Source organism: Chenopodium album, chromosome 16, assembly GCF_948465745.1.
Source record: "Chenopodium album chromosome 16, dcCheAlbu1.1, whole genome shotgun sequence".
NCBI classification, from domain to species: domain Eukaryota; kingdom Viridiplantae; phylum Streptophyta; class Magnoliopsida; order Caryophyllales; family Amaranthaceae; genus Chenopodium; species Chenopodium album.
The window spans coordinates 51,205,001-51,224,160 of record NC_137849.1 but is presented as its reverse complement, the minus strand read 5'-3'; the positions used below and the strand labels follow the sequence as shown (position 1 = coordinate 51,224,160).

At 33.2% G+C, this 19,160-nt stretch overlaps 1 protein-coding gene and 2 non-coding genes across 3 annotated transcripts in view; all 3 read right to left on the bottom strand.

Annotated features, from left to right (window-relative positions):
• Nucleotides 1-7,180: 7,180 nt before the first annotated feature.
• Nucleotides 7,181-7,253, bottom strand: TRNAR-UCU (transfer RNA arginine (anticodon UCU)). Its single transcript has one exon. It is a non-coding gene; the product is annotated as a tRNA-Arg (tRNA).
• A 786-nt stretch (nt 7,254-8,039) lies between these two features.
• TRNAR-UCU (transfer RNA arginine (anticodon UCU)) lies at nt 8,040-8,112 on the bottom strand. The gene has a single exon. It is a non-coding gene; the product is annotated as a tRNA-Arg (tRNA).
• A 1,854-nt stretch (nt 8,113-9,966) lies between these two features.
• Nucleotides 9,967-19,160, bottom strand: part of LOC145584539 (inactive RHOMBOID-like protein 8) — a 13,583-nt gene continuing 4,389 nt past the window's right edge. Inside the window, exons 3-7 of the mRNA XM_081641360.1 lie at nt 11,706-11,833; nt 10,799-10,962; nt 10,550-10,713; nt 10,197-10,459; nt 9,967-10,118 (exon numbers count right to left, since the gene is read on the bottom strand). Coding sequence (XP_081497486.1) covers nt 9,977-10,118; nt 10,197-10,459; nt 10,550-10,713; nt 10,799-10,962; nt 11,706-11,833 — 861 coding nt within the window. The 3' untranslated portion in view covers nt 9,967-9,976. The remainder of the gene's footprint in view (nt 10,119-10,196; nt 10,460-10,549; nt 10,714-10,798; nt 10,963-11,705; nt 11,834-19,160) is intronic.

Here is a 19,160-nt window from a genome sequence, read left to right as displayed (position 1 = left end):
TTTTTACTGTTGGATTTGAGTCTTTATCTTTTGATTTGTTCCTTTTTCATTTGAGGTATGAAATCACGACTCATCGAAGTACCAAGTAGAGAAATTTTCGATCTTTTTTTCACCTTGATAAATACATGTGTTTTTTCAGAAGGGGGCAACAGACCGAGACTGTTCACTAAAGGAGTCGTGTGGGGCCAAGTATGCTTTTAAGGAAGGAAGAAAAAATAAAAGTGATTGTAAAATGTAGCAACACAATGATCATAGGAAATAATAAAAAGGCAGCACATAGTTTACTATTAGTGCAACTAATGATCGATGGATGTACCAAAAGGGTAGACAAGAACCCATCTAATTGATTTCATGCAAGTTTACTGGGGCATTGCAGTACAATTATCATGCAAAATAGGCCAAATTTAAAGCACTTTGAAATGACTACTTGATACCTCTCCGTGATCAAATTAATAATTATTATATTCGACATTATTAATTTTGACTGTTTTCTAATTGAATGTCTTTAAGTTTTAGATTTCATAATAGATTGTTTGAAAAATCGAATTATTAGTCTAACTACTATTAATTCATAGTTTGTAAGATTTGGGTGCTTGACTTTTAATCCTTAATCACTGTTTAATTAATTTTTTGCACGCCTCTAATATATATTTTTTTATTTGATTATGGGCAATGGGTCCCCCATTTTTTCTCACATTAGAAGGCATGGGATTTAGCACCTTTAGGGCTTTAGATTTGTAACACTATTTAAAAAGTACTCATAAAAGAAAAAAGAAATAAGTAATTTGACTAAAATAACCTTATACTATTAGACTTCTATAGAAACATAAAATGATTTGCATGCTAAAGTTGTTCCTCAATCAGACAAATATATTTTGGTTACATTATAATCTAACAAGAATATAGTACACATTAATTTGTAATCACTCACCTACCTTTAATCTTCAAAGTTGTGTGTGATTATCGTGAAGAATTACATTTTAGAATAAATTTGTCAAATTTCAATCAAAACTTATCTGTAAAGCAAACATAAATATGAACATATTTATAACATCAAAATCATTTAAATAGGCTATGTAAGGAGTTGTGTTCGTCGTACTAATTTTTATTATCCATTGTGGTTATTTTTTCATTTTACATAATTTTTTATGTGCGTGGGGTATATAAAGGGTCGTAATTAGTCCTTATCAATTTCTTTGGGTATGTTAGATTGTATGAATTCATACCTTAAATATTAACCTCTCCACAAAAATATTACCACTTCCATCGATCGATAGGGACATTAGAGAGGACTTTGGTAATACACCGTACGTAGATAGGGTTCTTTTTGTAACTAGGCAAATATATAGAAGCCCACTAATTAGCTTTAAGATTCGCTCTTCCACTACATATATATTTAAACTTTTGATCGATCGATGCTCTTTCTTCTGCCACCTCTCCTCTTATAGTCAAAGGACTAATTTGGGATGGAGTATGTACTTGATCGATAATTACTTTTTCATACTTCCTCGATTACAATTAGATTTTAACTTTTCGTGTATGATATGTCTACAATAATTGAATTACATATATACAAAGATACTAATGGTATAAAAAAGTGCATTGATAACCGTGTAAACCTTAAGGTTACAAATAAAAGAAAAAAAAAACAGAGAAAGTATTATATGCATGAATACGTTCTTGTATTCCTCTATGTATTTTTGTAGATCTATGTATGTGTTTGAGTGGTTAGAATAGTTGTAACAACTAACTTCGATTTGTTTAAACCAACAATGAGCACTTACTCTTGAAGTTGAGATTCCTTTATCCACAACTCCACAAGAATAATGTGCACTTACTCTATCTTAATTGAAGTAGATCAAGTTGAGATTCTCTTTTCTCATTTCAAAGTAAAAACTCAATTGGCTTATTCTTACTACGTGTGCAAAAGCTCCAACCTTCCACTATCGCTACTAGAAGGCAAGAACGTGACGTATATTCAACAAACTAATATCTCCATCCCAAATTACTTGCCCTATTTCTTTATTCGAAATGTTTCAGTTTACTCATTCTATTTTTTAAAAAATTCAAGTTGTCCTATTTCTTTATTCGAAATGTTTCAGTTTACTCATTCTATTTTTTAAAAAATTCAAGAAACTACATAAGTACGGAAACTATAATAGAGTGAGTCCATGGCTAAACCAAATATAATTAGAAATATAAAAATAAATTGAAAAATTGGAATTTAAAAAAGAAAAATGTGTGCACCTAAAAAATACAAGTAGTGGTGAGTAGGGTAGTTAAAAGAACCAAAGGCATGCAGTGTTACAGTGGGAAGGGCAGAGGGGTGTAGAGTGAGTCCTTTAAACTTAGGTTGGCCAATAATTGGGTAGCCTTTTCGGCCCACAGGCCACAACCAACTCTTTCTTTCTTACTTTCAAATTAAAGATTGGCGGCTGTAGCTGCTACCAGTACTATTGCCACCCTAGCTTTTCATTCCACCCATCTATCTATCAACCTCAATTTTCATATTTATTTTTCCCCAAATTAATTCTATTTTATATATTACTCCGTATGTTGAGTTACTTCTCATTTAGGTTTCAACTTTGTTTTAGTCTTTGAGTTACCATTTCATTACTTTACTTCCCATCCATTTCATTATGCTAATCGAGTGCAATTTTTTTTTTTATATAATAATAACTACGGAGTATATATATCGAATAAAACCATTTTCTTTGGCTATGATTTTGATCTTAGTGTTATCTAATAATTAATATGTTTTCTAAAAACATACGAAATATATAATTTAGTAAGGAAAATCGTCGATAATATAAGCCAATAAGATGAAATGTTATTAATTAGAAGGAGTGAAGGGCCATCGACTCCAATGCCTTCCTACAACCCGCGCTTAGACTGACTAACTATTTACTTTGTAGCAACTAGTAGTGTAACAAGTTTACGTAACTTTCAGCATATATCTTTGTTACATGACTTTATGACTTGTATGCCCCAAGTAGTTGGGGTCAAGGATTGAAGAAACTTAAATGACAACAAAAAGAGTAGGATTAATTAAATCTATTGGATTTGATTGTGGTTAAAAAAGGAGCACCAAAAAAAGTTGAGTTGCCGTTAAAAAGAAACTCAAAGTAGCTACTAGTTAGTCAAGAGTGGAGTCTAATCTAGATATACTAGCAACCTATTTAATCATGATTCATGATCAAGGATATTAAATTTATTTACAAAAAAAAAAACAAAAAAAAACAAAAAAAAAACCGTGATAAATAGAGATTAGAATAAGGTCAATTTAACATAAATTCTAAAATGGGGTCCATATTATAGGGCCTAAAAACTCATAATATAGGGAGAGTGCTTGAACCAGAAAATTTGATGATAATGATGAGAGTCAGGAGTCAGGGATTTCGCTTTCACTTTTTGGTTCAACCAACTTACTTACTTACCCAAAAACTAAACTAAAAAGGCTCACTTTCTTATTTATTAAAGGATAATTCTCTTCTACAAGACCCTTAGACTTGCCTTTTAGCCCCCTAAATTTTTTCCCTTAAAAAGAGGGAATACCCTTTTAATTAATGTTCACTTTGCTCAACAATATTAGGAATAGTATTATTACTCTAGGCTTTTGATGTGTCAATCCTCTAATCTTTAATGGAATTATTTTTGTGTGGTGATGATTTTTGTGGGTATTAATTACTATTTTGTTTGGATTTAGTAGATTGTTAATTGGGTAAAGATGATTCTAATCATGATTAGGAGCATTACATAAACATTAATATATACTACTTCACAAATGATATCCATGTCAATATGCCATACAAATCTCTTATATAGAAATAAAAGGAGTGATTGTGTGTATTGTATCACCTTTCATCTACGACACTTTTTGAAATTAGGGATGCATTACTTAAGAGTTAGCAATATTACAGACAGTAGTTACTGGGACATCACCGGCCAAAACAGAATTAGAGTTTTCCCTACAAAGAGTTCGATCTCTCTCAAAAGCACTAATACAAATATCTGGAGGATTAGACAAAATACAAGTTTCATATATGCTTTCCAGATTACTTCTTGCATCCCTGGCTAACACATCTGCTACTGCATTGCTCTGCCTTTTCTCAAAGTGCATATCCACATGGAGTTCCATTCTTAGGTCCTTGCATTTTGATAACATTGAAGGCACATTAGAATCACAATCAGAGGCCATGATCTCATCTACTACCCTTTTTGCATCTGAGTAAACTGCTATATTCTGCCAGTTTCTTGATTTGATCAAGTTAAGCGCTAGTTCAATGGCCTTTAACTCTGCATCATGGCTAGAAGCATGATAGCCTCTCCAGACTAAACCAACAACCCAGGCACCCAGACTATCCCTGCAAACTACAGTACACCCCGATTCTTTAGTGGAATTTAGAAACGAGGCATCACAATTGATTTTGAGGAAATTAGGAGGGGGAGGAGACCAGTGGGGAGGGATGGGCTTTAGACTTTCATTGTTGCACTCAGAAGAAAAGTAGAACTCCGAAGCAGCCCAAATACACTGGTGGATTACTTTTGAGATGGGGGTGTTTGATTGAGAAAAATACCAAGCATTACGCCTTAACCATATATGCCAAATCGCAAAACAAAAGATTATTACATTCCAAGGAATAGTCCAACATGTCATTTCCTTGCAAGTGAGATTTTGAAACAACCAATCATGCCAAGTTAAATTGGAGCAGAAGGTTACAGGGCAAGGTAAAAGGTGCCAGAATTCCCTTGCACGAGAACAATGCAAAAAGATATGACAGCAGGACTCATCACAAGCAGGACAGAAGAGACAATTTGGAGAAATCTGGTTGATTCTGTGGTGGAGATTTTTTCTGTGAGGAATTCTCTCCCAAGCTAGAAGCCAAAGAAATGATTTTATTTTGGGGAAAGATTGCAGCTGCCAAATTTGATTCCACTTAAGCACTGGGGCAGAGGAAGGTTGCAGATTTTGAATGGCTAGTTTAGCTTTGGAGGAGTCAAATTTTCCTTTCAAAGACCAAGTAGAAAAGTGGTGGTCATGGGTTGAATTATGGAACATTGATCGAATGAGGTTGAATAGTTCATCAGAAATTTGGAAGGATATAAGGCATTCCAACTGATTTTTAGAGCACTGATTAATAGCAGAAAGAGAAAGATGGAGAGAATTGCAGTTTATAGGCCCAACAAAACGTTCTCTCAAATTTGAGTTGAGAAACCATCTATCCTCCCAAAGGCTAATTTCAGAACCATCTCCCACATCCCAAACAATGCTGCTCTGGAAAAAAGGCCACACCTTTCCTAAACCTTTCCAAATAAAAGACCTTTTCGTGAAGGGGTGGGGTTATGCTTGCCATCAATATATATCTCTCTCAGAATGTGAGCAGCCCAACCCTTATTATTATAAACCAACCAACAAAGCTTTGCAAGAGCAACAGAATTTAGATGATGATGCCTGATAAAGCCCAGCCCACCCATGTCTTTAGGCATACAAACCTTATCCCAGGAAACCCATGTTATATGTTTTTTGTCACTTGAACTTCCCCAAAGGAAGTTGGAGCAGATTGAGTCCAGCTTCTTGTGAACATATTGAGGCATCCAAATAGATTGCATAAGGTATCTAGGGATTGCTTGGAGGGTAGATTGGATAAGAATTTGTCTTCCGGCTTTTGATAAGGTTCTACTCTTCCAAGAGGACAACTTGCTACCAATTTTGTCCACCAAGTCATGGAGATTTCTTTTGGTTGGTTTTTTTGAAGAAAGAGGGAAGCCTAGGTACTTTCCTAAATCCTTGGTGGCCGTGACATCTAACTCTTGTTCAAACTCATCTATCATGGATTTAGGGGTGTTTGGGGAAAACAAAATTGAACTTTTCTGAGGATTCATCTTTTGGCCGGAAAGATTGAAAAAGGAGGAAAGGGTGGTGGTAAGAGACTTGAGTGTTTTCTTGTCGGTTTGGCCAAATAAAAGAACATCATCCGCGAATAGAAGGTGGGAGATGCAAGGTTTTCCCCCCTAAAACGGAAAGGGCTCCAATTTTTGAGGTCACACTCTTTATGGATCATTCTTGAGAGGTACTCCAAACAAATGATGAAAAGATAAGGGGAGAGGGGGTCCCCTTGACGGAGGCCTCTAGAAGGAGAGAAACATTTAGATAGGTGACCATTTATAAGGATAGAAGAGGAGACGGAGGTGACACAACTCATAATTAAATCAATCGTGTCAAGGGAGAAATTAAAATATAGAAGACAATGCCTTACAAACGGCCACTCAAGCCTATCATATGCCTTCTCGAGATCAATTTTTAGAGCAAAAACCCCCTTTCTTCCCCCTCTTTTTTTTACCCATGGAATGGATAATTTCGGTTGCAATTATGTAGTTTACTTCGGTGCCACGACCCGGAAGGAAGCTATTTTGGTTCGGGGAGATAATAGAATTTAGATGAGGTCTAATTCTATTCACCAAAATTTTGGACACGAATTTATAACAACAATTGACAAGGCTTATGGGCCTAAAGCTTGAAATGTGGGATGGGCTTTGGACTTTTGGGATAAGGCATATGACAGTTTTATTTAGGGAAGGAGGTAAATGTTTGGACTGGAAGATGGAGGAAATTAGATTGAAGCAATTTTGGTGGACAGAATCCCATAATTTATGGAAGAAAATGGCATGGAAACCGTCCTCTCCAGGAGCTTTTAAAGGCCCAATGGAGAAGACTGCCTCCTTGAATTCCATCAAGGTAGGGGGCAGGGAGCAATTGAAGTACAGAAACCTAACTTTAATTAAGGGTTTATTCGACAAAACTAACAATGTTATCTATTAGACGGTAACTATCAAGGTAGTTGTTTAACGTAAGTGTTGCCTATTTATGCTCGAAATTATTAATGTTTCCAACAGAAAATGGGCTGGAAATGGACCAAAACTACCTGTCGAAGAGCAGCCGTGTATAGTAGAGTGGTCTAAAACTTCATATTAATTAAGCCCAGGTCACATTCAATAATAGTCACAATCTCTTCTCTTATTTATATTAACAGTGGAAGAAATTAATTATTCCAAGTGTTACAGAATAATCAAACATTCCTTCTACTGTACTTCATAAATTCAGCATTTAATGAAAAGGGCTGTATTTTGGGCCTTTTAGTTGTATTGGGCCCAAAAACAAAAATATTTATTCATTTAAAAACACGCTCGGTGGGACTCGAACCCACAATCCTTTGATTAGAAGTCAAATGCCTTATCCATTAGGCCACGAGCGCTTATTAATACAATTATCATAAAAGTACTTTCTTAAAGTAAAATATGTGTCTCTAATTTAGATGGAAAATAATCTAGGCTGTGTATACTCCCTTCGTCCCATAATACTTGACACAATTTTTTATATTTGTCAGTTCTATGATATTTGGCACGTTACTAAAAATGGAATTGGACCACTAATAAAAAAATATTTTTCCATATTCCTTCTCTCCTCACCCACCCCACTCCCACCTCAATTTGTTGTTTTCTTACCATATAAAAATACAAAAGAGAATCTTTATACAATAAATAAATATTTTAAATGGACCGACTTGTAATTTTCTTAAATTATATGTCCACCCTAACGTCCCAAGTATTATGGAACGGATGGAGTAATACACTAAAGTTTTAATTGAGGAATAAAATAATCTATGTCGATAAGGACATCTAGACATAATTTAAGCTTTTGAGAGGATACAACAAGGTAACAAAGTAAGTCTTTGGTATTAATATGTCCTTATTCATTGTAGTGTTAGCATTTGAATCGTTTATGGACTAAAAATACACCTTATTTGATATTGTTTTTAGATGTGAGGTAAGATTTTAGAAATTTTCCATGAATCACATCCTTTTGAAATTTTAGCTATAATCTGAAGTATATATCTATAATTTGGCCGCTAAAATATAAGTATGTATCTTGTTGAATTTTACTTGCAAAAGTGCTAAATAAGTAAATTAGAGAAACTAAAATCAACTATCTATACAAAAGTTTTTTATAACAAAAAAAAATAATAATAATAAAACACAAACACGCTCGGTGGGACTCGAACCCACAATCCTTTGATTAGAAGTCAAATGCCTTATCCATTAGGCCACGAGCGCTTGTTGGTTTGCAAGTGCATTACATATTATTTAACCTTTATAGAAGTTAATCTCTAATTTAGATGAAATTGTTTTCCAGATAAACTTTTAAAACGTAACAAGATTTTCTTTCCATTTATATTTGTAACCCATATAATTTAAAATAATTCTATTCTACAATCTAGTAATCTACCATGTAATCTTATTTTGTAAAATCTAATCCATAAAAAAACTTTTACGAAATAATACCATCAGGTCAACTTTTTATTTTCTAATCCACAAAAAATCTTGTACGAAATACTACCATTAGGTCAACTTTTTTATTTCCTTTTGTTTGTTATAAGTAGTACCATTAGGTCAACCTTTTTATTTCCTTTTGTTTATTCAATCATCAATCACTAAGAAGTCTTGGAGAGAAATTCCTTTTACGTGAAATAAACATGGAAGAAAATATGGATGTAGTTGCTTTGTGGGAAGAGGCCTCTAGGAAATTTGATAATTTAGATGACGCATGGGATATTATTAGTAGGGTTTCAATGGAGCAAAGAATTACTGAAGTTGTTAGTTTGGATGAGAAGACGACAATTGTAGATGGTGTTCTTGAAGATGTAGCACGACATTCACCCTCGCCAGTTTCTTTACCGCCAACACTTCAACGTCGTCATGGAAAAGGCAAGGAGATGAATGTTATCCTCGATAATTTAGGTGCGAAAGGAGTAGAGAGTGTTCTTGAAGAATTACCGCAGCCAATATCAACGCAACATGGTTATGGCCAAGGAAAAGAGTTAAAAGTACTACATCGAAATCTCAAACAACCTTTGTCATCATCACCACCTAAACCTTCCTTGGATCAGTTGGATGAATCGTCATATTGCAAGAAATTGGAAAATACAAAGCGGAAGTTGCAAGAAGGGTACATGAAATGCGAAAATGTAAGAAAGAAAACATGTTTGATTGGTTTGAATGATCTTCCTACACAACCTACCCGAAGAAAGCAAAAAGGGAAGCTTAAAGATTTTAGAGGGGTGAATAGTATGTCCCATAAAATAGTTGGTTGTTAATGGTACGTCAAGATGATCGATCTAGGACAAGCGAAACAAAGATCGAAGAAGAAATGCTTTTCTGCATGAAAGCATAATGTATTGTAGTAATTTTTTTTTTTTTTTTTTTTTTTTTTTGAAAGATAATGTATTGTAGTATATGTAGTTAACTAAGCTACCATAGTATCTATCAGCAGCCTTCATTAGAGTTTGAATTTGCCTTGGCTTCTTGAACTTGTAACAACATTCTTGAGAATATACAATTCTATACAGCAAAATTCGAAACATTTTCCTCAAAAATCTGATTTCACTACATCACTTGTTGCTGCTTCTATGCAAAGAAAAAGCATTGGACTGATTTACATGATATGAACATACATTGATACACTACTTAGCTTGAAGTTTTGTATTCTAATATTGAGGTACAATAGCCTATCACACTTGATATGCAATCAAAACTGCAGAATATATTGGATCAACATAAGCAATCTCCAAGTCTGTACTAAGAGCAAATCATACTGCACAATTCCTCCAATCTTGTAGCTGAGATGCCTGTGTAAGGCAAGATCTTGAGTTTGTCACTTCGCAAGCACCTTATAACCGTCTGCCCCCTCAGTTCAGTAGTCTGAAATCAGGATCACATCGTTAATCAGCATTAGCAGTGAGAAGTGATGGTTCTGTGCAAATCATCTATAAAATAGCATATCAAATCATTGTTTCAATCAAATTTTGAGCAATTTCAAGTTATTACTCTGAATAAAAACATTATGCATGTCATTTGGTACTGTAATTGAGAATATTAGCATACCAAATTAGTTAAGAAGTACCCTACATTCAACTTCCTGTTAGTTGAACATTACCTTACAGGATGAAGTTTTGCTATCACAAATCCACATTTTTGAAGGCACACAATCAACGTAGTGGCACCAACTGCAGTATTTGTTTATATCAATGCTGCTGAGAGCTGCTACAATGAGGCCAGCTACCCTGCATGTGGAATCCAAACCTCAGGTTAGATCGAATATTTTAAGTATTTGGTTTGTTACCAGTGGGAGAAGAACTCACATGAGGAAAAACAGGAGAAGACAGACAATCCTTAACGTTGGTCTATCCAACTTATCCTTCAATGCCACAGACTTCTTCACACCATAATCAAATAAACCTTTATGTAAAGCTGGCTTCCTAAGTTGCGGAGAGAAAAACAGGACATAACCAAGAAGGGATCCTGCCATAAATCCTGCAATGTTTGAGAAGTTATCGATAAAGGGTAGCATCCCAAGAGCGAAGTTCACTGCAAAGACCAAGAGCAGTGCCATCACAGCCTGAAACTGCACACAATTGCAGGCACTTTAGCAATTTTGATACAGAAGCACACATCAATCAAGAAGGAGAATAATGCATATTGGGCAAAGAAAAACCTTATTGCTGAAAGATTTCCAGTCTCGAATAAGCCCAGAAAAGGAAGCACCGATCAAGCCAAATAGAGCAGCTGAAGAGGAAACATCAGGTCTATTTTGGACAAAGAGTGTGGCCATCACACTACCAGTGATGACCGACAATATGTAGATGATCCCAGTCCTCGCTGCAGATAAGAGACCAAGAGCATTAACATATATGATTTCCAGGATACTTAAGGAATACTAAACAGACAAAAAAAGAAGTTTTACATGGTCCATATTTCTGTTCCAGATTAATCCCTATGTAGATAGCACTGGAGAGGCTGATGAAAAGGTGAAATACACCAGCATGAAGCAAAGGGGAGGTGAAGAGGCACCATACTCCATGGATGTTTGTCAAATGTATTCTACGAAGCGCACCCATCCTATCCAACCTGTAGCCAATTCATTACAGCACATCACTGTAAACTTATGTTTGTATGGTACATTGATATACATTGTTGCTTCACACTTTACTACTCAAAAGAAGTCATATCCTGATAGTTTGCCATTGAAAGATCACTTGATTTTAAGAATTAAAGTACAAATTATAATCCAATTCAAAGTTCAACAATTGCTTAATAATCCAAGATACACATGAAAAATCTGATTGACTAGGTAAGCATTATTTCAATCTGATTGATTCATGTAAGCAATAATCACATCCCATCTCAATTGACACATCAAATTTAGTATGTACTATTGATTCTAGTCCAAAATTTTGCAATACTTTAATTACTCAAAATCAACCCTCAAAAATCCAACCCCTAAATTAAAGCATTTTCGTATGAATTACATAACATAAAGCAGATAATTCAACCCCATTTCAATTCAACAAATCCCAACTACTCATTCAAGAAATCAAATAGAAAACAGGTAAACCCAGTTCAATTCAAAAAATCACAAGTTCATACAAACAACATTTAAAAGAAAATCACATAAACATCATCCCAAAATATTCAAATAAGTACGTAAAAAATTCAAAGTGAGAGAGACTAACGCAGAAGAAGAAGGACCAAGAAGAGGGTTCTCATGAAGAGGCTGAAAGAACATCAAAGTACAATCTCCGTGCGAGTTACTCAAGCAATTATTGACAATCATCGTACAAAAAAACACGACAAGATGAACAAAAACGAACAGTGAGATGACCCAAGTAGTCTCCTTGTTCTTCGACATTGACCCAAAGAATGGAATCCTCTGTTTTTCCCCTGTTACTTCATCGACGCCATTATCGTCGAATCCCTTCATATCCACAATCTGGGTTTCCTGCATTTTCCAGAAATCCATTTGAATTTTGAACTTGATTTTAGGGTTTTGATTTGGGATTATTTTGATGAATTTAGTACTGGGGTTAGTAGATTACAGAGTGATTTCTTTGGTTAGGGTTTCAGTGTAACAATTTTGAGAAGAAGAAACTTCTGGAATATTGTCTGTGGGTGTTACAGTGAGAGAGACAGAGTGGGAGTTGTTAATTTCGCGGGAAAAATAGTTCTGGGTTTACAGGAGTAGTGATAGACCACTAGGTACATACCAGGGGTAAAAAAGTAATTTTGCGTACTACTTGCTATGTTGTAAAAAGTAGTCTCTTTCCTCTTAATAACAGTATACAAATCAAGAATAACAATATACAAACCAATAATAACAGTTACTAACCAATAATAACAGTACACAAATCAATAATAATTGAGTACCGACAAACAATTAATGTCGTCAATTTCAGCATAAAACTCGCCATTTTTAATGGCTAGAGCCATAAGTTTGTGTCTTTGACAAGGAACTTGTCTATGTTTGAAGGCCATGAAAATCAACCGAAAGTACTCCATAGCATTGCTCACTCTTTCTTTTTTGGGGTTATGTTTTTTGGGTGGTTTTCGGTGATTTCAAACGGAGGTGGTTGCTTGTTTCTGGGTTTCGACCAAGGTGGTGGCTGGTGGGGTGGGTTCCTTGCTGTCGGAGGTGGAGGTGTGGTGGGCAGAGGTTTGGCCGACAATGAGAGCTATCCATGGAGGTGGGGAAAGGATTTAAGGGAGGAAGAAGATGAAGAGGAAAGGAAAAAAAAAATTATATTGTGGTATGGACAACTATGAACCCATACTAGTTACTCGGGTTTACAGCTGGTTCAGTGATTGATGAAATGCCTCAAGTCCCAAAGAAAAATGTGTTTCTTGACACTTTGTGTGTTATCAAAATTTACCTCAATGTCTTAGGTCGGGTCAATAATGCCACATTTGGTTCGACTTTGAGTCGGCTTAAGTTAAGTCAAATAATTAGATATAATTTGGTTTTTTGGGTTAATTATACCACATGGTGGTTCGGTTTTGAGTCAAGTAATATCATATACGATTATATTTTTTGGGTTAATTAATTATACCACATGTGGTTCTGTTTTGAGTTAAGTAATTAGATATATACATAGTTCGATTTTTTCATATCTTTCTATGCTAATACACTTGCCAATATATTTAATTCTATATCGATTGTATGTATTTTGGGAAGTTAAATTGCTTCCTATAACATGAAGGGCGATATGCATGGTAAGTTGACTGGCATGAATGGCTAGGTCACAAAGGTGTGAAGCAAATCGACAAGCTTAATATGAGGCAAATTGCCCTTAAAACTTGCTAGGATTTAGGTGGGAGGGGTAAAGGGGTCTCCATCACTATAAGTATTTGTATATAAACTCTATGTTGAAGTATATATCAAAAGAACTTAAATCTCAACTTGAAAAGTGAATTTTCTTATTCTACATGTTCATATTTTTCTTCTGCCAAAATGTTTTCAGTTAAAACAAGAATTTGTCATGTATATTGTACAATTTAATGACTGAACTACTACTCCTACGCAATAAACCCTACATTCTATATTATATATGTGGCAAATGAGTACTTAAGCATGATTAGAAAAAGTATACTAACCTTTTCTTTTTGGAATAATACACACCGTATTCCCCTAATCCGGCATCAATGAAAGAGATAGTAAAATTTGGCATATAGCAAATAATGACTAATCAAAATGTTTATATGTTAAAAACTTGAGAATTAAATTATTATCAAAATAACGACGTGACATCAAATAGTATATGCGCTAAATGTCTAAATACCTTATTTTGTAAGGTTGTATATGAAATGTCAACTGAATAAGATAACAATTATTGCCTCATTGCATGGATATTATTTTTATTTGATAAAGGTTATATATAGACATTGGATAGCATGATTCAATAATATAAGTATATTTTCCGTACATGTCTATTTTAGTGGCTAGAAACGTCACATATAAAATACAATTGACCTTGAAACATTATCTTATAATTTCAATTTCATGCTTCTGCCATTTCTTTCTTGTATTTTTCTAAATGTGTTTTTTTAAATTAGTAGATTTTTATGTGGTATATCAACCTTTGTTAATTGATATGCATGCTCCATGAAGGACAAACAAATCTTACCATGCTTACGAGTACCGTATGTATATAATTAACATGTAACAAGTATATATCGATTAGCATGCAACTACAGAGTATATTCTATATTCTTATGATTCACCCCTTGAGTTCTTCCTAAAAGCTACAACCCACATTTTTAATCTTCAAGCACAAAATTTCGCTGTTACAATAATTAACACTATTCGTCAAAAAGTTAGTGTCAAAGCCAAAAAAATGTTTTAGTGAATATTAAGGAGTCAGTGGCGAATTTTGGGCCAAAAAATTTGGAGGGGAGGTCCTTCAACATTTTGCTTAAAAATAACAATAGTTAACCACTATGTCATAACTTTTTAAATATAATTATTAGACATTATATTACTTATAACCAACAATTTAGAAAAATGGGGGGGGGGGGGGGGGGGAAGGCCCCAAGCCGTAACAAAACTCCGCCCTTGTACAGAGTATCACTTAAAATTTAATATTTTTCATTACTTAAATTTTATGAGTTGTAAGTTTGTCACATATATTCTCTTAAGCTTTATAGATGGATATCACGCAAGCATATAAGTCATGTACATGTATTAAATCAACTATTTTAATTTAGTCGAGTACTTATTTCATATTACTCAAAATAAAACAATACATTAAAAAAGAGACGGATAGTAACTTTGCCTTTAATAATGTGAATACTCCGTATTTAGCATAATTTGTTGCTATCAATTAAGCAAAGTGGACTCTTCTCTTCCAAACAACGGAATATTCTTAACTTAGTTTGAAGGGCATTTTTCTTGTTTGTTCTTAGCTTTCAACAAAAATTTACATCAATTGAAAGAAATTAATTAAAGTTGCGGGAACTATAGATTATGAAAGAGACAAGAGATAGAATTTATATATGGAAAAAAAACCAATAAAACGAAAAATCAAAAGTAGGCGGTATGAAAATTCACAAACTCATGGGTTTAGAAAGTGACTTACACTATTAGGATAACTGTTTTGTGTTTTTCAAAGAATGATTTATTACACATTGGAGAATTTTGCCTAAATTTAGATGATAAGATGATTTGGATCCCACGTTTTTTAGGTTCCACCAAAATTGGAAAATATGCATGCATGGTAACAATGTACTCCTTGCCTTTTTAATCAATAATCACAAATACGGTCAAACAGAGTTTAGTTTTAAGGAGTGCTGTTTTTTATTTTATTTTTATAATATACTGTGTTCAAGTGTTGTATAATGGTTACTTCATACTGATTACAAAAATATACACACGTTACTTCTACAACTAATGTAATTTGTATACTAACATAAATTTAAGGTTAAAAATATATATTGAGAAAAGTATATCTCTTCATTTTAAGAATGAGGAAAGTAATTTTTTAGCCACCGCGGCCGGCCCACCGCCAACCTTGGATGTATCATGTATGTATGAACATGTGATGGATATATGTTAGATGGATAATTGGTATATAAATAGTAACTAACAATAGTTGACTTTAAAGAGATATTGGAATAATGGGTTTGACAAAATCTCGTATGAAAAAGCAAACAAATAGTGAGTAATACTTTCCTCGAACTTTCGTAAACCCATTAAACAAACTACTCCGAATTATGCTTGCCCACTTGCAGATTCTATTTCACGATTAATCTAATTTGTCTTTACGGAAGATCATAACGATTTTATAATTTTGTACCATGTAACAATTTTTTGATGTCACATTGCCATTAATTTTAGTAGTTGATCGAACAATATGTATATGTGTTACTTACATTGATCTTTTTTTTTTTTTTTTTTGAGGTCAACTTACATTGATCTATATATACTTATATAGATCTATATATACTTATATAGAGTACTATATATATAAATACTATAATGATATAAAATAAAAAAAATGTTTGGTATCTCCAAATTTGTTAATTGTCAATTATACTTCCCCTCAATTATTTGATTGTCGATTATCTTACCAAATATTTTCAATGAATTTAGAGATAAATGTGTGGTATGATACTAAGTACGGAGTAGCTTTTAATGATCATAAACTCCTAATTTAAGCTAAGAGTCCCAATAATGTTATCAATCTTTAATGACCACAGAAGATGTCAATCATACACTTAAATTTAATTGTGAAAGGTGACATGTGAGTTACATGCTTAAACTTAATCATCTCTTATTAATGTTGATAATAATATGTTTAACACTTTAAGTGAGGAATTTAATTTTCTAATTTTATCCATCTATATTATGAATTCTAAATTAGTATGTTATAACAACCTAGCTATGGGTGTAACACCCCAATAATTCTCTCTTTAAACCTGGGAGTAACCTGAACAATATTCAAGAGAATTACTGGCGTGCTACCGCCACGTGTTCAAACGTTAAGGCTATATCAGAAATTAGCAGCGGAAAACTAAATCAGTTATAAATAAGTTTCAAAACCAATAACCAAAACTAAATTAAATCTTACAACTTGGAACCATCAAGACCCTTATTCAAAACCCAATTTAGTTAAAATAGTATAAAATGAAATTGAGTTTGATGAATTAAAAAATAAATAGCAAAATAAATAGTGAAAAGTAACCAACACTCCACTCAAAATCCCACAACCTTGATGCGAATGCTGAATGTGTAAGAACCTGTGGTTAATCTGCTCCCCAATATTACAAGTGTAAAAATTGGATCGTCACAGGGTCATTGAAAGGCGAAGGCCGTGACCAAAGAAAGACATACACAAAAGCACGCAATCAGCAAAGCTGAGTACATACAAACTGCGAAATAATATAAGAAATACCTAACATGCTACTAATAATCAAACATATGCATCATTAAATAATAAACTCAACACATGACTCAACTATCCAATTTATTAAGACTTCACTAGTTAATAGTAGCTAACTCATTTCAATTTACTCATTGGATTTAGCAATAGACAAGGTTGTCCAACCTATGTCCCATTTGGAACATCAATAAAGAAAAACCCCATGCCTCCTTTCGGAAACATCAGTAAACATCCAACGACCACGGGCGCGACTCCGTGATTGTAGTTAGTATGAGATCTCACCTAACTCCTAGTTTTAAGAAAAATATTTGAAATAAGAGACTCGTAGATCAGACGGCCTCGAGAAAAGTACACGGCTAATACCCCATGTACCCCAACCCCTGATTGTCATTACTCAAGATGTGCACCAATCCAGAGTTTTATTGCTCATCCATCTTGCACTTTACATGATTTACAGGTTTAAACTTGGTGATGACTCATATGCATAACAATACAAACATTCCAAACACAATTAAATCAAGCAAGGCAAGTTTCCGATTTCAATTCTTGATTTATTAGTGACAAAACAACATTTATTATTTATTCCTTTACTACCTCGGTGTATAAACACCTTGAGTGCATAAGGCACCCCAAATTCTTAACCTTGTCTTATAAGACTTGAATCTTTCCTTTACTCATCCTATTTCATTAATCATGAATGAGTAATAAATAAATCATTTCACCAATCACATACCTTTGCCTCTAAGCGCACCTTGCATAATTAGAGCATAACCAATAATTGCAATAAGGAATAGTGCACATCAAATGAAATTCACAATGTATAACCAAACAATTTAACACAGTCATCCCTATACATGATACTAAGTTCTCGATCCGTCCTTAAACATGCACCTAAAAGCAAGGTTTTGTAACTTGTACGTACCTTGAATAAACGAATTGGTATGCCACTTTACTATCTAGAAATCACCTTCAATAAACTCCTCTCCTAAACCAAACAATAACATCTCAATCAATACCCAATCAATCAAATTTACAACAATACTAACTTACTTTAAAACCTTCAAAATCCAAATCAAACAACACTTTAAAACCTTCCCTTTAGTTAAAATTAAAGGCTTATATATAGTTCTTTAAATTTTCTTCATAAAAACCTTAAAATATATTCTTATACATGAAATTACAGCAAGTTTAAAGTTTAATAAAAATCTGAAAATTATTTTAAAACCCCTAATATACTCTCCCTTTTTAATGGGTGATTAAACCCTCTTTATAAAACATCAAAAGTAGTACTTAGAAACTATTTCCAGCACTTTAGATTAAATTAAAAAAAACCCTTCAAAACTTTATCAACACATCACTTTAATACTCAATTAAAAGTCTCCTAGGAAATAATCACTTCCTAAAAAAAACAACAATTAATATTACTAACCCACGTAATTTCCAACAATATAATATGATGAAAAACCTCTTAAAACTTTAATAAAACATATATTTATGCTTAATTAACTTTAAACATAATTAATTTTATTAATCAAACTCAAGGATAAAATTTTAAGCATAAAAAACTTCGTTAAAAATAAAAAACTGCCCGAAAATCATATTTAGAGGCTGAATTTGGCCACGAGAGGGTGGTGCTCACTACCAAAGGTAGTGAGTCTTTCTTAAAACGTTGTTTACACGTGGAAAATACTACTTTTTATCAAAATCGGATGAGTTCAGAACCTGATCAGGATTAAAACGGGATTAATATTAACGAACGGAAATCTAAAAATTAAAACACGAATTTACATGTTCAAAATAATCTGGAATTAAGTTAAAGTAATCATTAGTTATAATCACCAAAATTTCAAAACATCATTACTATAAAAGCCCTAAATCAATTGTTCGTAAAAACCCTGAAATAGTGATTTTCAATAATTAAAAACCATAGGTTATAAAATTTACAAAATCTGAAAATTATGACATTTATAAAATCTGAAATTATAAAGTTTAATCATCAGAATACAATTTGATACTAATTAAATTAATTTCAAACAATAAAATCAAAACCACAAATTAATAAAATAAAGGAGAAAGAAAATAAGACTAACCTTTTTGTGTGGGAAAATTTTTGGGGATTCATGGTGTATTTATAGAGTAGGGAGTGTAGGGTTAAATTTGGGCTTATAAAAATGTGGGCTTAAGTTATGGGATAGGGCTTAAGTTATGAGTTTTGGAATGGGTTATTCCAATAAGAGTATGTAGGAATAATTTACATTGCCCAATAATTAATAAACGTTTAGTCCAAAATATATTTTACTTTTATAAAACCTTATACTTAAAATACTTTAACCCTTTAAAATATTTAATTAAAATACTTGAGCCCTTAACAATACATTTTATTAATACTTAAAT